At 35.7% G+C, this 27,119-nt stretch overlaps 1 protein-coding gene across 7 annotated transcripts; it reads left to right on the top strand.

The window, feature by feature from the left end:
* Nucleotides 1–468: 468 nt before the first annotated feature.
* LOC104610792 (transcription factor TCP2) lies at nucleotides 469–24,364 on the top strand. Of its 7 annotated transcripts, none has more exons than XR_016085577.1 (7): nucleotides 469–1,021; nucleotides 1,202–1,448; nucleotides 1,553–1,741; nucleotides 1,961–3,780; nucleotides 4,091–4,472; nucleotides 23,401–23,464; nucleotides 24,107–24,364. XR_016085577.1 is itself a non-coding variant. In XM_010277579.3 (5 exons), exon 4 carries the CDS (start codon nucleotides 2,376–2,378, stop codon nucleotides 3,732–3,734), a length of 1,359 nt encoding a protein of 452 aa, XP_010275881.1. In that variant the 5' UTR covers nucleotides 469–1,021; nucleotides 1,202–1,448; nucleotides 1,553–1,741; nucleotides 1,961–2,375; the 3' UTR covers nucleotides 3,735–3,780; nucleotides 24,107–24,364. The 7 variants fall into 7 exon arrangements, 1 of the variants encoding a protein (XP_010275881.1); XR_016085579.1 differs by having other exon boundaries at nucleotides 23,401–23,476; XR_002023416.2 differs by lacking the exon at nucleotides 4,091–4,472 and having other exon boundaries at nucleotides 1,553–1,736.
* The last annotated feature ends 2,755 nt before the right edge of the window (nucleotides 24,365–27,119 follow it).

The raw sequence follows: 27,119 nt of genomic DNA, 5'->3' as shown, positions 1-27,119 counted from the left end.
GTTATTGAGGTTATTTTATGCATAAAAAATTGTTTTTATGAACGTTTTTCCTTAACCAAGGATCTGTTTCGATATGCTTTTTAATTTTGAGGTTTGGACTGTGAAAATTAAAATTGAGCTTAAAAATGCCCTTAGCATTCGGTAAGAGTTGCTTTAAAGCACAACCTAATTTAAAAATATACATGTTTCAAAAAAAAAAAAGTACACAATATATCATTGATTTTTTTTTGAATAAGCTTCAAGTTATATTCTAATAATTTTTCTTTTAAAAATTCATCCCCTTTGTTTGTAGTCCTCTAATTGAAACCTAGCTATTAAAAAATGGTATTGTAAGAAATTAAATTTTTGGTAAAAGTTATTTGTTCAAGAAATCATGTTAAAAATGCATTAAAAAGCTTATTTCTTCCTTTATTTTTTAGAGGATCAACCATAGAAAAGGCAATTTGTTAATGTGTGATGAAATAAGGGCAATCATGTAATAGAAAGATTATTTAAAGTGAAACGGCGTTATGTCTGTCCTTTCCCGATAAGCCCGGTGATTGCTCGGATGGTGAACGCTTAGGGCATTGAAGCTCGAGCTCCTGCCCAGATTTCGGATAAAAACCGCCTTTTTTTTGTTCGATTTTTCAGACAGGAACCCTAAACGCAAACACACACACTCTTTCTCTCTTCAAAGACGAAGGCGATTCTTGTGACCTCAAAATCCATGGAAATTCAGCTCGAAATCCTACAATTTCTGTCAAAATTTAAGCTCCGTTAATGGCGTATGCACAGATGCCCCGAGCAAAGTTGCAGGGCTTTGTAGCGAAGCTTGCGATAGAGAGGTAAGAGCTCGCCGTACGCTTTCAGGGAGAAGGAAGAGCTGAACAGGAAGGAGGACTTTGGGCTTCGGAATTCGAAGCTCGAAAACCGGAGCAGGAAACAACGCCACAGGAAATCCGGTTTCGCGAGAAGAGATACTTCCGAGGAGGTCTTCTCGTCGTTCCAAGCCGCTTTAATCGGTCTTCGATTGACATCTGAGGTGAAATTTTGCTAATAGATTCAGTATTATAAATCACATTAATCGATTCCTTCGTCATTTTATATCTCCGATTCTTCAATGCCTTGGTATCGAATTCAACTTTCATGGACGATGTTGAGAGCTGCATATGTTTGAGGTTTTCTGTGACAAATCGTCTATTTTCTTTATTTTGTGACTCAGGAAACAATCTGCTGAGTTTGAAGCACAGTGGTAAGAACTAAAACCGTAGATCCACAAGGTCTAAAGCGTTGTTTTACTGACCATATTCTGGCCGGATCTTCGAATTCTAGTTTTAAGATTCCGATTGAGGAGAAACAACCTCAAAATTTACGTTGGAGCAGTTCAATTCCGCCATTTTTATCATCGCAAGCTTGAAATCTGAAGCATAAGCTCAGATCGGAGCCTGAATTGTAGAAGTGGAAACAAGGTGATATTTTTCTTCTATCATTTGTTTTTCTTGTTTAATTTGAAGCTGTTCAGTACCTCCAGACTTATTACTGTTTTCTGGCATCTGCCATTTTTTTCTGGCAGGAAGCTTTAGTACGAAACGAAAAAGTCTCAGATCGGTCTAAAATCTAAATTGTAAATAAAAAGGGACGAGTGTGTAATTCCGCCTTATGATTGTCGTTTCCGCCCGTTTTTCCTTATTTTTTTCCGCGAAGAAGCTTAAATCTGAGGCAGAAAAGATCAGGAGTTGAAATCTGAGGAATTTTAGGTGAGGTAAGCTTTTCTCTTTTTTATCTTTTCTTTTCTTTTTTTTTTTTCTTTTTATCCTCGTCGCTTTTTAAACTTTTGTACACCATCTTTAAAGGTAGAATAGGATTAGAGATCCTTGGTTTAGACTCTAAACAGTGGGGATCTCAATGCTCAAACGGCTCTTAAATCCTAATAACTCTTAAGTGACTGTACGACATCTAAAGCATCTGATGCCCTTCGCAGGCGACTGAGCGGCTTCTGCTAATAAGCGAAGAGTGAAAAGCACCCACCTTGCACAGGCACAGCTCATCTATTTAGACTCTTGCTTTTGTAAGGACTGCAAAAAGCTAGAGGGAGCTGCTGACACTTCCGGCCCTCGAGCGCGATATATCGAGCGTGGAAAACGGCTCTTTATCACAGAACCAAGTACTGAGACTCGTCATCAATGCAGAAGGACAGCGTCCACCTGCACTCAAAACCCTAATTCAGTTTCTTAGACTTTGCAAGAAGAGTCCCTCACTTCTCTCTCTATCCCTTTCTCTGTTGTCGGGTTCCGAATAAGAAGCAGAGAAGAGACATAAGAGAAAAAAAAAGAAAGAAGGAGAAGAACCAAAAGGGTCTAGTTCCAGTTTTTTCTCGAGAAAGGCATGAACGTGGTATGGAGGTGGACGACATTCAACCGTGTAAGCTTTCCAGGATTGGCAACGGTCGAAACGATACAACCAAGATAGGGCAGAAAGCAGGAGAGCAGTACCAAGATGAGGACGACGACGATGGAGAAGGTAGAGGAGGTGGGTGTGGTAGTGGTGGAGGTGGAAATGATAGTGGTCGCCTTCGCCAGTGGCCTGCGTCGAGGATTTTCAGGGTTTCTCGAGCATCTGGCGGGAAGGATCGTCACAGCAAGGTCTTAACGGCGAAAGGGCTCAGAGACCGTAGGGTTCGTCTTTCGGTCTCCACTGCTATCCAGTTCTACGACCTTCAGGACCGCCTGGGTTATGATCAGCCAAGTAAAGCTGTAGAGTGGCTGATTAAAGCTGCTGCAGACGCCATTGCCGAGCTTCCTTCTCTTAACAGTACCTTTCCCGATACACCCAAACAACCAAGCGACGAAAAGAGGCCCAACGCGTCCGAACCCAGATTTAACCCTGCCGAGGTGGAATTAGAAACCGACCCTTCTTATCAGCAACAACAGCAGCAGCAGCATATTTCTTTGACGAAATCTGCCTGCAGCAGCACCTCCGAGACCAGCAAGGGCTCCGTTTTATCTCTTTCCCGGTCTGAATCCCGAGTTAAAGCCAGAGAGAGGGCTAGGGAGAGAGCTGCGAAGGAGAAGGAGAGGGAGAAAGAGAAAGAGGATACTCATGCTGCTCATCAGCAGGATGTGAACCATAATTCCCAGAGCACTTCTTTCACGGAACTCCTCGCTGCTGCTGCTGCTGCTAATGACAATGGCACCAGCCCCACTACATCAGCTCAGCAAAACCTTGGTTTATCCAACTTCGTCCTGAAGCCACGACACGTGCCTTCTAGTCCCATGGATTACTTTGGCGCAGGGCTTTTTGGGCCGGCATCGTCCAGAGCACATAATTCATCTGGGTTTTCCGGTCAAACCCACTTTGGGAACCCTCAGCAGCATTCAATGGCAATGCAATCGCCTTTCAGTGTGACAGGCGATCATCCTCCGGAGCTGCAGCAGTTTTCGTTTTTGTCCGATCATCTAATCCCGGCCGCTGCTGCGGCTGGGAATGATTATAATCTTAATTTCACAATCTCTTCCGGCCTTGCTGGTTTGAATAGGGGGACCCTTCAGTCCAATTCACCATCTCCGTTGGCTCACCTTCAGAGGTTTTCTTCTCCTGTTGACGGATCAAATGTGCCATTCTTCATTGGAACTGCAGCTCCAGGGGCTGCGTCTGTGGAGAATCATCAATTCCCAGCTGGGTTTGATGCTCGCTTGCAACTCTACTATGGCGATGGGTGCAGGCATTCAGACCTGAAGGGTAAAGGGAAGAACTAATAATCTGGAAGAGCAGATCACACTCGGCCCGTCATCTTCGTTGCTGGTAAGAGTCAAACTCATTTTTTCTTCTAACTAATCTGTTTTTTCATTCTCTTTTGCTTTTCTCCTGTTTTTCTTACTCGTCCTCCGTCATTGATGATATATGTTTTTAGTTTAATCAAGAAAATTATGACTGCGTTCACTATCTTGGTGACTGTTTCGTTTAATCGTTTCTGGTTTCTTTCTTCACATGAATTGTTAGTTGGAAGGCTTTTTGGCTTTATGCCAGTTCTACCATTTGGCTAAACTTTTTTGAGACCATCAAATTCAAACCTGGCAATTGTTATTTGTTAGTCGTTTTCTTTTGATTGCAGATTTGCAATCTGCTGGATTATCATGGTGATTCCCTCGTCGATTCATGCGATCGTTGGTCGGGATCGTCTAGATGTCTGCTTTTGAGCCTTTTGCATGATCTTTTCCAGTTTTTCTATGGCCAGTCCAGGTGTCGAGCAATTTGATGAAATTAACACCTTCTCCCAGCACTGTTCATTAATGAATTTTGAATCCCTATTTGCCCGTCTAGACTCTAGAGTCCGACTTAAAACTACACATAATACCATAAATGTCCGTTGCGCTGCCAGTTGCCATTATACGAGGCAGATGTTCAGCCTATTGTCGGACGTGTCAAATCCATCTTCATTTATCGACCGTGAATCAAGTACATGTTCCCTCGTCAAGTCCAGCACTGTTCTTTAGGTAAACCTTCATAGGTCTTAGCGTTTCAATAATCAATAGTTTCTTCCCTGATCTTTAAGGCTGCTATTTCCCTATTGTCAGAAGTACTTGAACACTTTCATTACTGTTGATTGAAAAACATATCATTGTATTGATTTAACGGCTAACAGCATCAAAATGAATGTGAAATGATATTGACCTGGGGATTCTCCAGCTGCTTGTCTACATAAAGCACTTCAAATTTGCAAGTTACTAATCAATTAATGGTATCAATTACCGCCAAATTAAATACCTAAAAAAATAAAAAACTAAATTTAAGTTTTGCAACTTTATATTAATTGGATTATCTAGATAAATATGAATAGCAAGCAGATTACAAATATCTAAAAAAAGAATATCAAGCAGATAAAAAATGTCTGCATTTTATGTCAGGTGATAAAATACATTAAATATATGGGTTTCATGGGGCTACACAGTATAGGTAGCCCGTCCCGGCGTCTTCCATACCTAGGGGCTAGGGGTGATCATGGGCTAATTTCGGGTATATAAATTTTTTAAATTTATTAAATATAATATTTTATATCATATACATATAATGCATGTATAAAATTTATATATATGATGGATGCCATATTCTAATATATTTATCTATATGATATAAAATATAACATAAAATAACATATGAACATGAGATGTTATATTTGGAATACAAAACGTAAGGGGATCCTTATCCATACCCATAACTCACCCACCCCATGTGTATTATTAGAACATCCTTCCCTTAATGTTGTAAACTTTTTATTTATTTATTTCAGAGGAAGACAGTGGGATAGTGTATTTGGAACCACTAGGGTCTCATGATTATTTGTTAATAAATATGTATTTTGTGGGTTGACAAATGATAGGGAGTGTTAGATTGTAAGATATAGAAAATTTGTGGAGAGATTTATCGGTCTCTAAGTTGAAAGGCAAGAATTCCATCACTACATCATATTTCACTTTGTTGTTATGATTGTATGATCTCCGAATTTTTACTTATAGATATTTTCATTCCTTAGATCAAGTCTATCAAGAAAATTTGCAAAGAAATATTTGATTGCTTATATTTATGAATCTTAACAAGAATTATAGTAGTATCATAATAATTAAATAGACATTTTTTAATTTATGTAGCCGACCTGACATGGTTGGGATAAGGCTTTGGATGATAATGATAATAATGGTATTTTTAGTTCTATCATTTTTCAGCATTTCCCAAGTTTGTTCTAATAGTCCATATTTTATATAAACTATAGGATTATGTATTTCTTATGTATATATATATATATATATATATATATATATATATATATATATATAATATGATGTATTTTTTGGAATTTATTTTAGTTTCCCTAGCAAATCCATCATTGTCATCATCATCACCTAAGCGTTGTTTCAACTTTGTGGAATAGGAGTTGGAACTAATAGTTAGAACAAGCCTTGTTCCAATTGTTTTTTTTTTTTTTTTAAATTTCACCATTCAATTTTGTCCAATGCCATATCCATCGTTAAATTATGGGTGCTTAAATAATTTCTTATTACTTTCACCCAAATCCTTTTTTGCCTACCTCTTAGCTCATCTAACCCCTTTAACTTGTAGTAGATCACTTTTCCTAACATGTGTTTGTAGATGGTCTTATATTTACGTGATCAAACCATCTCAATACTTTCTCATTTTATCACCTATTGGAGTCACTCCTCTTTTTTTTTTTTGTATAACTTCATCTTTAACCCTTTCCTTTCTAGTTTTACCACTCATCCATCTAAACATTTACATTTCTACCACTTATGTTTTTGGACATGTTTCTTAACCATCCAACACTCTGCTCCATACAACATAGTCGGCCTTATAATTATTTTATAAAATTTTCCTTTTATTTGACATGGTATTTGTCTGTCACATATGACTCTGGATGCATCTCTTCATTTTTCCCATTATATTCTAATTTTATGGGCAACATCCTCCTAAATTTCTCTTTGATTATGGATTATTGAACCAATGGATGAGATCACATTGATTTTATCTCTTGGTCTTCAATTCTAAATGTACCCTGATTTGCACTATGATGGTGATTATTATTATTATTATTATTTTATTATTATTATTAGTATTAGTATTATTATTAAATTTACATTCTCTAGTGTTATCCATTTTTTTTATTGTATCCATACATATTAACAATATATCCTGATATATCTCTTAAAATTGTCTTTTTGGCACTCTACATTTTCAATACTTTGAACATTGGTTGTGTCCCTTGCATCAACATTTGGAAATCATGGCATATGAATATATTTGTAAGTACATTACATACTCGTATAAAATAATTTCAAAATCTCAATAGATGTGTTCTTTCTCATTTCACTTTTTCCAAAGAGTGTCAATGACATTCTTCTTTAAGCCCTTAGGCTAATTTCATTAGTTAATAGAAGAAACACAATCCTCCTTTGAAAACCCAGTGGTTAGATGAAGTGACTAACCTTGGAATGCAAACATGCTTGTTGATTATATTTTTTGGTCAAAGTTTCATGCCAAACACCAACCGTTGACATAATTCCAAGTGATCAAATGCTGAGTTACCTTTTACATAATTTCTGAATTTCATGTTGGATTTGAGGTTATTTCTTAATTTTCCAATTCATGAATGAGGGATTATGTATCAAATGTTTTTTTTTTCTTTTTTTTCCTTTTGTACCTATATCATCAGAGGCTCTTTTTGCAGTTCTTTCTTCTACTAGTAAATATGTACGTGCATTTGCACGTGACAATATCTCTAAGATAAAACTATTTGTTATTCGTGGGCAATTTCTGAACAGTTACAAGTGGGTAGTTTCTGAGCAGTTATAAGTGGGCAATTTCTAAAGTGAGAGTATAGGGCATATATACCCTCTTTATGCCCACTATATTCTTAGACAAGGGAATAGAAAACGTCCAATGAAAATTGCAGAAAAAAGGGGCATTCACTCTTTTATAGGTAGTATAGACTATTTTCCTTTAGAGCCATTGGATATGTCTTCTATGGAATGCCTCAAGAACTATTTACTTTTAGAAGTTATTAAGGATTTCAAAATCCATGGGTTCAGGAACATGTGTAATGACCCATAACTTTGCTTTGATGCAAAGAGGACCACATAATAATACCATCCAACTCAGCTACAATGAAATCATGCTCACTGATTTTCTTTTTCAAATGTCTGCAATTTTTTCATACACAAGGTTTTAAAAGGCTAAAGGTGGAAGTGAGGTAGTTGGGTGTTTGAGAGTTAAGGCATAATCCTCAAAATATATGTTATATATTGTATATATGAATATGGAACATCATACTGGTACTAAAAGAATAATATTTTTATTTAGTTTTACTGCTATTTTTCATAGTTTTATCTTATTTTTTTTTAATTTAAAGAAAAATCTCCATTATCATTTTTTTTGTTTGTACATTGGTGGATCCACTGCCATGTGTTATGGGTGAATATATAAATGGAGACAATATTCTCACATATGGTACATTAGGATATAAAGTGACACATACAATTATTATATTTAGTAAGAGAAAAGCAAATGGATATTTTTGGGTAAAAAAAGATATTACGAGAGTTTTTTAATTATATTGTCTTTTTAATTTATTTTTAAAAATGCTGAAGTAAAACTTTATCGAGAAAAATGTATACAAGAATGTGGAAATATGTTTTTATTATAATCCACCAAATATAGTTTTATTGAACAATATAGATGATTAAATCAATATTTTTATTTTTTCTCTTTTCAGAATTTTAGTGATGATTAAATGAGGCGCATACCTCATCAAATTGAGACATGAGGCAGTAAAGCATATGCCTCACCAAGTATGAGCCTCTTTATCTATATCTATACTACTATTAAAAGTGTGAAACTTTTGTTTAACTAAAATACCCCAATTTTTGAATTTGGTTATTCTATAATTGTAAGGACAAAACTGTAATTTGAACAACTACTTTTCCCCTCATCAAATCCCTTTCACTAAGTCTTATATTTAAGGTATAACTTTCACTAACATTCATTGTTCCTATTTTGACTAGAATATCCCTATTTTTGAATTTGATCCCTCTATAATTGTGAGGGCAAAAAATGTAATTTGGAGTGTTACATTTCTTCTCATTTAATGCCTTCTCATATTATGGCATTAACTTTCATTCTTTCATTGAATTCTATATTAAGTAACCATATTAAAGAAAAATAAGTGTGAAAGAATAATTGCTTTTATGTTTTATCAATGATAGAAATTATATATAAATTCAAAACCAACACAAAAATAGAGTTGTTTTCCTATTTTGTGGCGAGTTAACAATTCAACCTTTTTGGACAAATGCGTAAACCCTTGATAGGCTTGTCAATGATATCTGAAACTCTATAGCCCAATCTGACCTCCGATCTGATAAAATCCAAATCCAATTATATTATAATATTTATTTTTTGAATATATAAAATCTATATAATTATATTTGAAATTATAAAAACATATTTTTATATTATATTATATATAAATTTATCTATATATATAATAAACTCAATATTTTATGTTTACATTAATTTATTATATATAAAAAAGTTGAAAAGTAACTTTTATTTTTTGTATTTTAAAAAATTAAAACAGATTTGGATTAAATCTGAATCCAATCCGAGTCCGTTTTGAATCTAAGGTCTTCAGATCCGATTGGATTTGGATTTTTATTAATCCAATCCATTTATAGCCCTAACCCTTGATGTCATAATAATAGTAGTAGTAGTAATAAAAATTGTCATGTACAAAGCACATACACACTAATTCATTCAAAATGCATCAAGAAAAGGTGTTTTGTCTTTGCCTCAAATGCCTCAGTGCCTTTTAAAACCATGCTATAATATATTTACTGTATTTAAACCATGAGAACAGTTTGAACAATTCACTGGTTTAATCAACCAAGTGAACAGTAGTGGTTTGCAATATCGATGATATTTGGCAAAATATCCCCGGAATATCTCTATTTGCTTGGTGGCGATACAAAATCATTCAGGAGTCTTTTTTTTTTCAAATATCCATGCTATTTTGCTAATATATTGGTAGCATTTCAGACTTCATTGGTAGACTATATGTTTAAAGTTTAAAATTTTATAATATTATTAAAAACTTTTCAATATTTCATTAAAATCATTTTGATTTTTAAAAATATTTTCCTAAAAGAACTAATACAAAATTTATTATTGGATAATTAGCTTACTACTTTGATATGATTTACTTACTAAGTCGCTATAATTCAAAAGAAAAAGAAAAATGCATATAACTACAAAAGAGTATTCTCAATCTAATCAAAACATTTATTAATAATACAGATAAAAGTTATAATAGAAAATGATTGACATATATAAAGAATAGAAGATGGCTAAAGACCAAAAGGGAGACAAAGAGAAAACTACCTATTATAGTCTTTTAATTTTTCCTATTGATATTTCTACTTATCTAGTTCCTTGCTTTCATTTTTTGAACCTTAAATATGCAATTATATTTCTTTTAATGATTTCTTAAAGATTTATTAACTAATTTCATATTTCTCAAAAACTTTCATGTTTTTTAGATTTTCCAAATATCTTAGTAAAATTAGCAAAATAAAATTCTTCCAACTCTACATGGCGAAATATTCATCAATATTGAATTTGAAATTACCCATCATAGACATAAACACTTTTCTAAGTTACACATTGAGATACTCTTTCCGAACATATAAATCACAGAAATGCATCAATCAAAATAAATCCAAGGCTCAAGTGATTATAGTTAAGATATGAATACATAATAAATATAAATTTTAATAATTTATGTAGAGAGCAAACTACTAGGATACACTTGAACAATGATGGAAACTGGTGGAATAATTAAAATATTCACTGATACGTTTACGAAACCAATATGAATCTAATTACTACTTAAAATTTTTGGTAATAGTCTTGTCCATGTCTTTATTTTTCTTTTTTTCCTTTTAGTTTATTGGTTGGTACAAAGTATTGATTTGTATTAGCTAATACTTATCAATAAATTATTAGTACTAGCAATTCACCCTGATGCAGGTGAAAAAGCATTGGAACTAGGCCATATCTGCCCACGCCCAGTGTTGCATATGGAATAATGGATGATAACGAGTGTGCTAGTTTGAGAAGGGTTTTTGTAAATTTTAAATCGTTCCTGTCTCCTCAAACCTCCCAACTCATACCTTCTTCAAAACAGGTAGTGGGTTTTCTGCTTATGAAAATGAAAAACCTTTCTCAGCCCTATTCTTTTCACACTTAAAGGTGGCAGGTTGGGTTGGCAGCCAAGTCCAGAAACCACATCAAATTTCTTATTATATATAAATAATAAACAAGCAAATTAATATGAACAAACATCAACACTTTTAAGTGATAAAATCTCAAAACCTGTGACTACCACCCTATAATCCTTTTTTTTCAAAAAAAAAAAAGTCCTGTTAGGGTGAACACATACTGGGTAGAGTGGAAATTAATATGAACAAACATTAAAGTTTTCAAGTTATAAAATCTCAAAACCTGTTACTACCCTATAATCCTTTTATTTTTCAGAAAAAAAAAATCCTGTTAGGGTGAGCACATACTGGGTAGAGTAAAAATTGCCATCCATGATCCATACATGGGACTCTTCTATCTGGATGGTGAGCATGTTGACATGCATGCGTTGAGTCCAGCACACCACAAATTCTTAACATCTACATGACATCTTTTAAATCTCCTATATTTAGCTTATTTACATTATTGAACATGTACAAGTGTGACATCAGGTGTTCCTGGCTTACGCTTCCTTGTGAGTGGGAGGCTTATGCTTGCTTTGAGTAATGCTTCCAGACGATGCTTCACACGCCTTTAAATCATTGATCAATATCATTGTTTATTATTATTATTATTATTATTATTATTTATACTTGATAACAAATTCAACATTTTAGAATTCAAAAAAGTATGAATGTTTTTTTATTCTTTTTGGTAAAATGAACTATTTTTTATAGTATGCATCTTTAATAGATGCGTCCACAAATCCAAGTTTTCTTATCTTTGCTGAGTTGGATTACTGGGCATGCTTTGGATTCTGACTCCCCTTTCTGTCCATTCAGCACTGTCACTGCAACGTTCTAGGAACCTTAAAATACGATATTGGCCTAAATCGGCTGTATCGTATATATAAATACATAAACTGAGGCCCTGTTTGGTTTACAGGAATAGGAGTTTGAAATCAGAATTGAAATGAGCTATTTTGATTCTAATTGTGTGATTGGGCAAAATCGGAATCCCATTTTCATTTTTGATGGAATGGCCATTCCCTACCCCTTTCTTAGTTCTGCTGATTTCAATTTTCATTCCCATTTCTGTCTGAACCAAACAAATTATGGGAATAAATCATTCAGATTTTGATTTTAAAAAATTCTGATTCCGATTCCAAACTGCAAACCAAATAGACCCTGAGTTTACTAAAAATACCAAAACGTCTTTCATGCCTCCAAGTAGCGGTGATCATCATTGGGCGATGACTCTTTGTCTTAGAGGTTCAAATTGGGGTTCCTGAGAGAAAAGCCTTTGTTCTTTAGAAACTAGCAAGGAAGCTGGCTGTAATTCCAATTTGGAAATTGGATTATAGGGAATATCGCAAGGGTTCATCTGTGGACATAGGCAACTATTGCTGAACTACGTTAAATCTTGTCTTCTCTTCTTATGATCATTATTTACTTGAATGATTTTTTTTTTATGGTTTTGATTTTTCATAGGAAAGAAGTTAATGATGGCATGATGCTCTATTTAGCAAGACCTCAAAGAATGTTTAGTACCATTCACTACCATGTCAAAATTTTTTATTTTGAATTCTGGTTATCAGGTGCATTGCATTTGTTTATATATGCATGGTTGCGTTGTTTTTGCATGTCTTCAAAGCAGGTCAAGAATTGTCATGTTTTTCTGGATTTATTCGTCTGGTATTAAGAAAGGAAGTCTTAAATATAGTCCTACATATAACTGCATCATGATATAAATAAAAAACCGTAACCTATTTATCGGTTAACTACATGTGTATGGATTTGGAAGATGAAAAACTCCATCTTCAACTAATATGGTCTTGAGAGAAATACAAAATGGTTTTTTTTGCCGTATCTTTTCATTTTATGTTGTAAGGTTCTTTTATGGAGTCCGGAGTTATAATTATTGGCCTACTGACTGTATTTGTATGCAGCATGATGTTTTTCTATAATAAAATCATTGATATTAATTACAGTTATCACTGTTATAATACTCATTTTTGCCACATCATTTTTTGGATATATTCATATATTGTTTTTTAACTGTCCAATACTTTGTTTCGCATAGTATAGTTGGTCTTACAACTGTTTTATAAAATTTCCCATTTATTTTAAGTGATACTTGCCTTATTGCCTATATAACATAATACTCTAGATGCACCCCTCCATTTTGTCCATCTTAGTCTGATTCTATGAGTGACATTCTCAATCTCTCCTCTCATTGTGAATTATCGATCCAAGATATCCTAAGTGTGCCTTAATTTATCATCCTTTTATTATTAAATTTACATTAACATATATTCTGTTTTAGTTCTACTTGTTTTAGAATCTCTTATTTCTAAGTTATTTGTTCATAAACTTAATTTTGCGTTTAACTTTTTGATCCTAGCTCGATGAAGACAGAAAGGAATTCAGATTGCATTAAATGAATGAAATTGTGAGAATAAATACAAGTGGTGATATACAAAGATAAGAACTGTACACTTGCTAGGACTCTTAAGTTTCCTGGGTTTATCACTACGTTAAAACAGTCAGAGAGATATAGAGATAAGATGAGGCGTGTGGGCTTATCCATTCATCTGATCCCCCCACCCCCACCCCCACCCCTCAAACTGTGTAGTGGGAGAGGTCACACAAAAATTGTGTCCAAAACTGCAAAACAGAGCCCTAAAAGGCTTACAGCACATTAGCAATTTGATCTATAGAGCTAATGTGTTTAACCCTCAACTGGTGTTTCGTGACTTGATCACATAGAAAATGTATGTCAATTTTGATAGCTTGGAGCGAGCATGGAGAACAGGATTCAAGGAGAGATATGTAGCGCCTACATTATCACACCAAGGTGGCGTATGCATGGACAAAGTAAGTTCATGAAAAAGAGATTTGAGCCAAAAGAATTTTAGCTGTTGTGGCAGCCACACTTCGATACTCAGCTTCAGTGCTAGACCTGGATATATACAATTGTTTTCTTCTTCGAACACCACAAGATCAGGTTTTATCCAAGATATATTCAAAACCAGTATGAGATTTCTTATCATTAGGATTTTCATCTCAATTGGCATTTGGAGTTGACTACAAGAGGAGAAGGGACAATGCAAAGGCCATGATCAAGTGTACTCTTAAGATAGTGAAGAATACGCTTAACTGCTGCTCAATGATCATTCGTAGGGTTGTGCGTAAACGTACAAACTTGATTAATTGAGAAAGAGATATCCGGGCGCATCATTGAGAGGTATTGGAGTGCTCTGATTGTCTGGTGATACATGGAAGCCTCGGAGAGAGACACACCAGAATGCTGACTAAAAGGAGTACCACTAGCAACTGGAGTGGTTATGGGCGTGGCCATTAAGGCCAACTTTAGCCAATAGGTTTAGAATGTACTTGCTCTGAGATAAGTAGAAACCAGCCTTAGTGCGAACAAATTCAACAACAAGAAAATAAGATAAATCACCAAGATCCTTGATGGAAAAGTGACAATACATGCCCTTAATAAACTGCTGAATAAAGGAACTAGTGATGATGATGATATCATTGTTAGAGAATAAAACCTATTCAAAGACCTCACTTAACAGCTTAAGCTTTTAGGTTGAATGGTTCTTTGAGATGATATCAGAGTCACTTTGAGCAAGTGGTCTAGTGTTTGATTCTTGTCACCCCCATTATAATAAATTAAGTTTCAGCACAAGGTATGGGTGGGCCTGTGCTGCCCACGCTTCAAGCCCAAGTGGCTTTCATGTGAGGGGGCATGTTAGAGAATAAAACCTATTCAATGACCTCACTTAACAGCTTAAGCTTTTAGGTTATTTGAGAGTCATCAACATAAATAAGAACATATGTAGCTATGGTTACGGTGATATGAATGAATAGAGAAAAATCAGAGGCTGATCCTTTGAAGCCAATGGAGAGCAAAAAGGAGCTTAGCATGTAATATCAGGTCCGTGGGGCCTGTTTAAGGCAGAAGGTTGTTGCATGAATACCTATTCTGATAATTCATCATGAAAGAATGCATTCTGCACTTCAAATTGCTCTATCGACCACCCATGAGAGGCAGTGATGCCAAGCACAACCTGCACTTTAGAGGACTTGGCTACGAGACTGAAAGTTTCATTTGTAGTTAATGATATCTCTTAGCAATGAGATGAGCTTTAGAAGCTTTATGAAATCCCTTAGCAATGCTGATGAAATCCCTTGTTACCGTCAATTCATCGTTTAACACTGTATACCCATTTACAGCCATGGATGTTAGAAGCTTTATGACAGGGAACGAGATCCCAATCACTATTGCACTTAAGTGCAGCAATTTCCTCTGCCATAGCCGACTACCATTTGGGGTCAGAGAGGGCTTGTTAAAGGGTTGAAGGTTCAGAGTGAGAGAGAAGGATAGAATATTTGGAGGCTACATGAGCAAGTGGGGTCTGAGAGTTTAAGAGCTTGGTACAGGGTCAAACAATGCCATCTTTGAGGTGAGTTCGCATCAGATGGGTATTGAGAGGTGGGGGAGGTGGTGGTGGCGATGGTGGATCCGAGAAAGGTGGGGGTGATGGGGGAGCTAGGGAAAGTGGTGATGGTTCGGTGCTTAATGCAATATCACACATAGGGAAGGGCAATGGTGTAGGCAAAGTGGTCAAGGTGGTAGTCGGAGGGGTGGTGGGGAGCCCAGTTGGAGTGGCAGTAGAATAATTGAGTGTGCATGATCAAAAGTGTTGGATTTTAATCTCATAAGAGATTAAATCCAATGGGTTTGATTGGTCAATTACATGAGAAATTGCACCTACCTTTTCTTCATACCTCTTCATAAACTATTTAAGGAGCATGAATCAAACTTAAAAAATACACAATTTCGAAATCCACTTTCTCTTTCTCTCTCAGTCCGATCTGTTACAATCTCACAAAATGTTTCTTCGGAGATTTTTCAACTTTGCTGGTTGCAGATTCTCGCTCAATGCTTTGTTGTATCTTGGGAACGGATTTGTCTGTAACCTAACAACAAACTCAGTGAAACTGAGTGGGGGTAAATAACGTTCTAAAGACAGTGTCTTCAGACGTGCCTCAAAGCTTCTCCTCCAAAGTTATAGTGACCCCATTTTCCAACAATTTTAGAATGTTATTCTGTAATGGAGGCGGAAGCAAGCATGACTTCAATTAAGATGATGAACCGAGATCTTGTTCGACTAAACCAATTCGATGGAGCAAATTTCAACCGATGGCAAGACAAGATGATCTTTTTTCTGACCACACTAAAATTATATTATCTGTTGGACCTGAATCTGCAATCACTTCCTGAACCCACTGACAAAGACTCAGAAAAACTAAAGAAGAAAAGAGCAAAACGAGAAGATGACTTACTTCTGTGCCGATGACACATACTGAATGCCTTATCAGACCGGCTCTACAACTTCTACAAGGAACTTACATCTCCAAAAGAAATCTGGAAGGCCTTGAAAATCAAATACAAGGTGCAAGAAGCAGGTACGAATAAGTATCTTATTGCAGAATACTTTGACTTCACCATGAATGACCATAAACCCATATTGGAGCAAGTTCATGAACTACAGGTGATAGTCAACAAAATTCGATCCATTGACATCATCCTTCCTGAATCTTTCCAAGTGGGAGCAATCATTGTCAAACTTCCACCCTCTTGGAAGTATTACAGGAAGAAGCTTCTGCACAAGGCTGAAGAACTTACCTTGGAACAAATTCAGCAACACCTTTGTATTGAAGAAGAATCTTGGATTAGAGACAGTAAGGATAAGACCCTAGCCGGTATGCTGAACTCTAAGGTCAATTTTGTGGAAAACGAATCGAAGAAGACTAACCCTGCATTACAAGTAAAGAAGAAGGATGGGAACTTCAAAAATAGCAACAATAAGAAAGGATCCTACTATGTTTGTGGAAAGAATGGGCATTATGCCCGAGTCTACCGACATCGAAAAGGCGGAACCAAGTCTGCAAACATGGTAGAAGACAATCTAGTGGCCATGATTACTAAAGTCAACATGGCAGAATCATCTTCTGGATGGTGGTTTGATTCAGGCGCCACAGTCCATGTTTGCAAGGACAAGTCCTTGTTCAAGACATATGAAGAAGTGACTGATGGCTAGGAGGTACAGATGGAAAACCAAACATGTGTCAAAGTTGCTGGAGGAGGCAACGTAGAGTTGAACTTCACCTCCAAAAAAACACTGACTCTCCTGAATGTTCCTCCATGTTCCTGACATTAGAAAGAACTTGGTCTCAGTAAATCTTATCTGTAAGAGGGGATTCAAAGTTGTCTTTGAATCCGACAAACTAATCCTATCCAAGAATGGGATGTTTATTGGAAAGGGATATGGTTGTAATGGTATGTTCAAATTAAGTATTAATGAAGGAAAAGTTTCTACTAATATTGTTGATTCTTTCTCTTTATGACATGATAGATTAGCACACTTGAATTTTAAATCCATAAAGAACGTGAGCAAACTTGGTATAATTGCTTATAGTAATGAATCAAGTGAAAAATGTGAGATATGAGTAAAATCTAAAATGGCTAAGAAACATTTCCCTAGTGTTGATAGAAATTATCAACTTGTAGAACTAATTCATTCTGACATCTGTGAAATCAATGGTGTATTAACTAGAGGAGGTAAGAGATACTTCATAACATTTATATATGATTTTTCTAGGTACACCTATGTCTACCTTATGAGAACTAAGGGTGAAGCCTTTGACATGTTTAAACTGTACAAGACTGAAGTTGAAAAATCAATTAGAAAAAAAAATTAAAATCCTTAGAAGTGATAGGGGTGCTGAATACTTTAAAAATGAGTTTAATTCTTTCTGTGAAGAATTTGGAATAATACATCAGTGTTCTGCTCCCTATACCCCTCAATAGAATGGCCTAGCCGAAAGGAAAAATAGAATACTTATCGAAATGATAAACTACATGTTGTTAAAACCTAATGCACCCTTAAACCTGTGGGGGGAAGCTCTCCTAACAGCCTGCCATTTACATAACAGAATGGTTTCTAGAGTTAATAACAAATGCCCATATGAATTATGGATAGAAAAAAAGTCTAATTTAGCATATCTAAAAGTGTGGGGTGCTTAGTATATTATAGAGTTTCAGATCCTAAAAGAACCAAGTTAGGACTTAGAGCTAAGAGAAATATGTTTGTTGGATATGCAGAACATAGCAAGGCTTATAGGTTTATAGACTTAGAGTCCAACATAATAATTGAAACTAGATCTCAATACCTGAAAGAGAAACTCAGATCTCAATACCTGTTGATAATAATGAGACTGAAAGAAGAAATTACAAAACTGTAACACCTACAATAGGACTTGGAAGAAGTCAAAAACAAAGAACAGAGAAACACTTGGGTTCAGATTTTATCTCTACTCAGTCAATTGTATTTTTGGTTGAGGCTGATAGAGAGAAGATTTTAAATAAGATACCCATTGTCCTGAACATTGAAAATGATCCAAAAACCTATAGTAAGGCCATGACCTCTAGAGATGCTGCTTTTTGGAATGAAGCTATAAATGATGAAATGGATTCAATAATGTCAAATAACACATGGGTACTAGTAGACCTGCCTCCAGGATCAAAACCAATAAAATGTAAATGGGTGTTTAGAAGAAAATACAACATTGGTGGAACTGTACAAACTTTTAAGGCTAGATCGGTAGCCAAAGGATTTAGTCAAAAGGAATGGATTGATTACTTTGACACTTATGCACCAGTGGCTAGAACAACTTCTATTATAACACTCATATCATTAGCATCCATTTATCACTTATCTATTCATCAAATGGATGTTAAAACAGCTTTCTTAAATGGTGATTTAAATGAAGAGGTTTATATGGAACAACCAGAAGGATTTGTTCTTCCTGAAAATGAGAAGAAAGTCTGTAAACTGGTTAAATCACTATATGGATTAAAATAAGCACCTAAACAGTGGCATGAGAAATTTGATTATTGCATTATCGCTTTTGGTTTTAAACATAATAGTGCTGATAGATGCATCTACTCAAAATTCACTGAAAATTATGGAGTAATTGTATGTCTTTATGTTGATGATATGCTTATTGTGGGTACAAATATGGTTGGCATAAATGAAACTAAAAACTACTTATTCTCTATCTTCAAGATGAAAGATTTAGGAGAACTAGATATCATCTTGGGAATAAAAGTTAAAAAGCATAATAGGGGTTATGCATTAAGCCAATCACATTATATTGAGAAAGTACTTGAGAAATTTAAGCATTTAGGGTTTAAAGAATATAGCACACCATATGATTCTAGTATAAAGTTAGTAGAAAATACTGGTAGAGCAATTGCACAACTTGAGTATGCTAGTGCAGTAGGAAGCTTGATGTATGTTATGCTTTGTATTAGACCTGATATTGCATTTGTAGTAAGTAAACTTAGTCGGTTTACAAGTAGTCCCAGTACAGAGCACTGGAAAGCAATTGGGAGTGTTCTTGGGTCTCTCAAGAGAACCTTGGAACTTGGCTTGTTTTACTGTGCTTATCTAGCTATACTAGAAGGGTACACTGATGCAAGTTGGATTAACGGTAATGAAGATAACAAATCCACCTCTAGATGGATTTTCGTCCTTGGTGGGGGTGCGATCTCTTGGGCATCCAAGAGACAAACTTGTATATCTCACTCGGCCATGGAATCCGAATTCATAGCCTTAGCGGCTACTGGAGAAGAGGCTGAATGGATTAGGAATTTATTATTGGATATAAAACTTTGGCCTAGTCCTATGCCTCCAATTTCCATTTACTGTGATAGCGAGGCATCTCTGTCAAGAGCCTAAAGTGGTACCTACAATGGTAAGTCCAGATATATAAGTCTGAGACATGAATTGTTAGGCAACTGATTCAAGATGGAGTTATCACTACAATCTATGTGAGGTCAAGTATTGGTTGATCCTCTTACCAAGTACTTGGCCAGAGAATTGGTAAAAATGGCAATCAAAGAGATGAGATTAAAACCCTTTACTTAGTCACCTGTAATGGTAATCCGACCTGAACTAAAAAACCATCAGTATTGGGTTTAATGGGTAACAAGTTACAACAATGTGACTGTTAGCACTGACATTGAGAAATTTCCCATCACAACATAAACAGTGTTATCCGTTATGATGAGAGGTTGAGTTAAACTCTTAATGATGTTCTGAAATGTGTCAAATAACGAAACACATAGTGGAACTTCACCTATTTGAGCATAGAAGTGGTGCCACTTTTCATGAGAGTTTGAGTTTGCTCTTGGGATTGTTCATGAAACCAGGAAAGAAACACATTGTCATAACAGTGCTGAGCAAAACTTGAAACTCTTGCAGAGACTGGACATTTTTGTGTGTATGGGTGTCTCCAGACTGTCTTGAGAGTAATTGATAAACACATTTTGTATGCATAACTGTGTCATAGTAGTTTGGATTGAGAGATAACTATGTAATTAATCAATCAATGTGGGGGATTGTTGGATTTTAATCTCATAAGAGATTAAATCCAATGGGTTTGATTGGTCAATTACATGAGAAATTGCACCTGCACACTTGATTGAAAAATTAGCTTTTATCTTACAAAACCCAATTTTGAACTTGTCCCACATTAGAAAATTATAAGCTTTGTTTTCAGTATTTTAATAGGAGTTGATTTACACTCCTTAGAAATAGTAGAGTAGAGTATGGGGGTTTGATACCGCGCAGTGCGCACGTGCGTGTGCGGCGCAATGAGGCGCACTTTGCTCGCACTTCGCGCGGCTCGCGAAGGGCGGCTTTGGTTTTGGTGCGATGCTGACCGTTGATCACCATTGATGAGATCAATAGTCACGATTCGATCGAGTGTGATCAAGAGGCATAATTCAAAGTTAACAATCATTAACTGTTAACCATTTTTTGAATAGTCACAATGTTTGAAATTGTGACAGTTCAAGGTGCCTTATCTGAACCAGCACCTACCTTTTCTTCATACCTCTTCATAAACTATTTAAGGAGCATGAATCAGACTTCAAAAACACACAATTTTGAAATCCACTTTTTATCTCTCTCTCTGTCTTAGTCCGATCTGCTACAGTCTCACATAAGGTTTCTTTGGAGATTCTTCAACTTTACTGATTGCAGATTCTCGCCCAAGGTTCTGTTGTATCTTGGGAACGGATTTGCCTGTAACCCAACAACAAACTCCGTGAAACTGAATAGGGGCAAATAACGTTCTAAAGACAATGTCTTCAGACGCACCTCAGAGCTTCTCCTCCAAAATTACAATGACCCCATTTTCCAACAAAAAATATATAATATGTTGAACGGGAAGAATGGTTCGTCAAACAAACATCGTTTGATATGTACTATCTCTCTGGTAGGTAAGTGGAGGCACAAACATCCCTTGTGAACATTGTTGTAGTCAAGGAAGACACAAGGGAGAGAGCAAGGTTTGGTTTGTGAGTATTGTATGACCGAACATGAGGGTAGCACAAGCAATGAAATTCCCAAAGAAATAAGAAATCCGGTGTCTTCTTGTATAGCAGTTCCAACGGAGATTTATTTACAGTTGATAGTGTCCTGTTCCTCAAGTAGACAACTGTACAAAAGGCTTCTCACCACTTGGAGAGCGGCGCCAAGGCTTGGGCAAGTAAGGCAATGAGGTCTCTTAGCAATTCCGTTCTGCGCTCGGGTGTAAGGGCAAAAAAAGTTGATAGGTGATACCATGTTGCTCCAAACAGCAGTACATTTTAAAATATTCTCCACCATTATCTGATTGAAAAGCACTTGATAGAGGTACCCAATTGTTTTTCTACCATAGTTTTAAATTTCAGAAAAACAGATAAAATTTCACTCTTATAATGTAGAGAAATGATCAATAAATTTTAATATTATAGCCATGAGTGGATGAGATTGGGGAAGGATCCCATACATCAGAAGCAATCAATTCCAAGGGTGTGATAGATTAATAGAAGAAGATGAGAAGGGCTGTCTGTGACTCTTGCCCAATATACATGGTTGACAGAAAGATATCTGTGTTGCTAGTAGGAAGACCATAAGAACAAACAATAAAAATAGTCAAATTAGAGGGGTGTCCCAACTGCTTATGCCAAATGTCCAGAGAGGCTCGTACACCAACAAGCGCAGAACGATTTATCGGAGGGACGCTAAATGATAGAGACCTTGCCTATTCTCGCCTTGAAGAAGTGTCTGCCCCATTTGCCCTTTACAAAGAAACAGTGAGGGAGGAACTCAAACATGAAACGCCACATTGTTATCTTTAGTAAAACGAGATACAAAAAATAAATTTCTAGTAATGACAGTAACATGAAGAACATGTTTAAGATATGAAGAATTATGCAATTTGGATTGGCCCTACTTAGCATTTATACTACTTCGGTCTCGGGCTTTGGGCCAAGCTCATTGAAATTTTGATAAAACCCCAACCCAAATCCCCTAGTATGTTAGTAGGCTTCCAGCAACTAGTTTGGTAAGGTTTTCAATAGCTAGTTTTGCCTAGAATTTTCCAAAAGTTATTTTTTTCGCATGGGGATCCAGATATTGTCTTTCTTTTTAAGAAAAAAGAGTTTTCATTTGAGAGTGAAAGAGCCCTTAGTTGGATGAGTGAATCTCCTTTCACTTGGACGAATGGGTCCCAACCCCTTGGATGAATTCTCCAAATTCTGTTAGTCTATGTAGTCAATATTTCCGTAAAAAGTTGCATTGAATTTCCTTTTTATTTTATTCCTGAGTTATTTCTTTCTTGCTACCTGAGCTATGCCAATATTGCTACTCTGCTGCAATCATTTTTCTTCTAAACGTAACTTAGAAACAAAAGATAGCAATCTTGAATCATTATTTGCTTAGCAATCAAATAATCTAAAAATTTCAAGAACTGTATATATTACCCACAAACAACTATACATGACTCTCAAGAAAAATAAGCTGCCTGAAGCCATTCAAGCTGAGCAGAAGGTTTATTGGAGACCTAAATTTATTCCAATCTGTAGCCCATAATTAGACCCAATACGTGGCCCAACTTCAGATCTGATATGCATTCATGTCCATGATTAAGAAAATGGGTTGGTCAGCAGGTCCATGATTCAAGGGGCTTTTGAAACAAAATAAACTTGTTTTTGCTTCAAACCAGAATTAAAGAACACATTTTATATTTTAACTTGAGAAAAAACACATTTACAACCAAAGAACATTCCATATTTTTTTAGAAACAATTCATTTCAAAGCTAGTTTGTTTTAATTTGTTTTTGAATCTCACAAAAGCAATTCATTTTGAAAAACATCCTCTCGGTTTTCAAGTTATTGTTTGAACATTTTCAAAGCAGGGCGATCTAGTGTCATCGCTGTATTTGGTAAGTACATGTATTACTGAAAACCTGGAGAAAGTAAGTTTCAACTAGTATTTACATCATATGCATAGTTGTATACATACATATGGTTATCATGCTTGTGAATATCATTTCCATGGATGTATTTTCAGGAATCAGGAGCATAATTGCATATTGTTCCATACATGTGTATATACATTTATGTACATGTAAATAATTTGTGGCATATAATAAATGCTAGAATTCAACAATCTGTTTAATCCATCAAATTCCTCTTGGACACAGGTGCATGACCTATTTTGCAAAATTCGAAGTCAGCATATAGCCCAAATTAGGGCATTAAGTCTTGGTAACTCTCAAGGTCCTTTTTTATACATTTTGAGCTAAACTTGCTTTTCCTCTCTGAGGCTTCACAAACTTGGTGATGGAATTATGAAATTGTTCTTTTTTTCTTTTTCCTTCTCTAGGTTCTTATTTATTCATATCCTTTTGGAGCCAAGAAAATGATCATGCTAAAGTAGGCAACCAGGAATCTACGTAATAAAAATTATTAATTTGTTGTCTGGTTTCTAATCCTTATTTGTCCACTCAAACCCAGTCTCTGATATAGAAAACAAGATGGCATAGAGATTTCAGGATTTTAACTTTGCAAATGAACCTTTGACTCAATTTGGAAAGAGTACAAATACAAATATGTAGAGTGCAAAATCATGTATTTTGTATTATTTTGTATGCATTTACACTGTACATATTTGTATTTATACTCTTTCCAAACTGAACCTTGATGTCTCTAATTCTTTATGTTCTACATATAATAAACATAAAATATAGTTAATCCTTATTACAAACTGTATTCTATCTTCATTTTTATATACATACCAAAAGAACGCAATGCATCAACAAAAAATAATGTAAAACGTTCAATCCATTTCAGGTTTTTAAGATACCATCGTATTAAAATGTTTCGTAATTTGTATTGCAACTGATGCAGGTAAATGAACAAGTGTGGCGGGCCGTGGTGAATGCGTTAACTTCCCTACCTCAGGCAAAAGATATTATTATGTTCTTACAATTATTAATATTTGTATTCATCCATTTTTAAGTCCTTTCAGCTTGCTCAGGTATATATACATATATATATTTGGTAATTTACATGCATTTGAGCATTGTGTATTTCATTGAGATATAACATTAAACATCTCTCAGTTTATCAAATCATTTCAATGAGCTTCTTTTCTTGGTTTCGACATTTTGTTTCTTGTTTGCCATCTCTCTTCACTTGTTACCAGCCACCACTTCACAATTTAATGGTATTTTATTTTAATCTGGTGTGCTATTTTAGGTCTGACTTATAGATGGAAATCGAAGCCCCTTCTTCTGTATCTAGTGGTCGCCTTAATTAGATTGCCAATGGTTCACACAATTGATCATTCTATACTGTTCGGGTGAATCATAAAACACCATGTAGAGGGTATTTGGCTTTTTTTTTTTTGTTTTATTTTTAACCATTGGATTTGAGAATAATCGGCAAAACAGCATCCCTTTTCAATTATGCAACATTCTACCGGGTAAACATGTGCTGATTAGATGTTTATTTAGGATGTGTTTGGTTTAACAGAAAATAATTAGAGAGAAACAGAAAGTTGAGCGAAAGTTCTCAAGTTCACTTATTTGCTTTCAAACCAGACATAGCAAAATTCTCTCCCCAACCATTATAAAAATTTCAAATGGTGTTCTTAAGCCTGAGTATCGTCCCTTAGTATATGTTGGAGATTCAAATTTTCAAGAATCTCTCTCCTCCCTCTCTTGGCTCGTCTTTTCTCTTCCCACCCTTGAGTGCATGGGAACACTCCTTATCCCACATTGCTTGGGAAAGGAGGGGAAGTTGAGTATATTTGTAGTTTTGCTCTCTATGGGTAGGGGCCCATAGGAGGTGAGGGAAAAGGCACCGCTATAGATGGAAGACCCAAAAAGAATTGCTCGTCAAAAACAAAATGGTGACATACATATATTCAGCCAGTTTTGAAAGTCGATTGATCAAGGAGGCTATGGTCTCAACCATATCGGACCAAAAATTTTGAGGGAGAGATGGGAACACTAGTAGAGATATTTGTAGTTTTGCTCTCTATGGGTAGGGGCCCATAGGAGGTGAGGGAAAAGGCACCGCTATAGATGGAAGACCCAAAAAGAATTGCTCGTCAAAAACAAAATGGTGACATACATATATTCAGCCAGTTTTGAAAGTCGATTGATCAAGGAGGCTACGGTCTCAACCATATCGGACCAAAAATTTTGAGGGAGAGATGGGAACACTAGTAGAGATAGGGTGGACTCCATCACATGCCAATGCTTGCATTCAACAGTACCATTCTATTCATGAGTATGTGGGCAAGCAAGCCGATGTCCAATGCCTTGTGAGTTGAAGTATTGTGCGAGTCGTCTGTGTTCTCCTCCCCAATCTAAACGGAATAGTTTAATTTTTGCATCAAATAAATTTTCAACATGTCGTTTAAATTTGAGAAAAATATCAAATACATCAAATTTTTAGCTCATAGAAAAAATCCAAGAGAATTTGGAATAGCATTTATAGATTAAACATAATATCTAAATCCACTAGTAGAAGCTACTAGAGAAGTTCCTCATACATTAGAATAAACTATCTCTAATGGATGACTATAACAAGTAGAAGATGTTGAAAGATGTAAATGATGACTTTTGCATAGTTGACACAAACCACACACTGTTGAATCAAATGAACCATTGTATGGAAGACCAAAACGTGAAAGAACATGTTGAACAATTTTGGTAAAAGCATGTCTAAGTCGATGATGCCAGACTTGGACAGTGGCTTTCTCTCTAATGAACGCAACTACATTACTAGTAAACAATTGTGAAGACGGTTCAATCCTTGCTGAAGTAGAAAAATGATAGAGTCCACTTTTACTAGGTCCTCAGAGCAAAACTCTTACCAAATGGTCATTCAAGAGAAAAAAAAAGGAGGGATGAAATTCGAAAATAACATTATTATCTTTGGTAAATTTACTGATTAACAATAGATTTTTTATAATAGATGGATCATTATAAATATCTTGCAACTAAAACTGATGATCACCATGAGAAATTATAGAAGAACCAATATTTTTCATTTGCAAACTTGTGTCATTACCAACTTTCACCTGATCAGTCCCACTAATCTGATCGAAATTGGAGATTGTCAAGCTCAGATGTGATGTGATGTGTCACTCCCGAGTCAGTTCAGGAGTGGTGGGATTCGGAGTAATTTGGCAATCACCATTAGGGAATAAGAGATCAAATCGGCGATGACACTTCCATATGCCATGGTCAGGGATGTTGCACAGTTGACAGACATGGTGTTGCATCCTCTAGCACAACTCAGACCATCAGTGTAACCACCACGACCACCTCTTCCTTTGCCATGATGTGAATTGTTGCGCGACTGTTGGGAATTGTTCTTATTGCCGAAGGAAGCAATATTAGTAGAGTCATGGTCATCGGCTTTAGTGTATTGATTGTTATCTCGAAGCCAAGACTCGTGATTGAGCAATTGGCCAATAATATAAAAAATTCTCAATTTATCAAAGATTAGATCAATTTGTAACAGCAGTAATAATCAATTCATACTTAGGGCCAAGTCTGGCTAAAATATACAAAACAAGATCTTATTTTGAAACAGGTTTAGCAATAGTCAAGAGATTATCAACAATACTCTTGGCCTTTTGAACATACTCAGAAATGGAAAGTGTACCTTTCTTGAGACTCTGAAGTTGTCTCCACAGTTGGAGAACTCTGAATCTAAAATGTGAAGCAAAGGAATCTTCCAATGCACCCCAAACTTCGACTGAGGAAGACATGCCTACAACCAGGCCGAGTACACCTTCAGTTAGTGATGAGACTATCCAGTTTATTACCAATTGATCCAACTAATACTAGTGATCATATGCTGGGTTCTGGGTCATTGATCTCTTCAGGAGGAGCTGGAGTTT

The sequence above is a fragment of the Nelumbo nucifera genome, chromosome 4 (genome assembly GCF_055504915.1).
Source record: "Nelumbo nucifera cultivar China Antique chromosome 4, China Antique-T2T, whole genome shotgun sequence".
Classification (NCBI taxonomy): Eukaryota; Viridiplantae; Streptophyta; class Magnoliopsida; order Proteales; family Nelumbonaceae; genus Nelumbo; species Nelumbo nucifera.
This window is presented reverse-complemented; position numbering and strand designations above follow the sequence as displayed.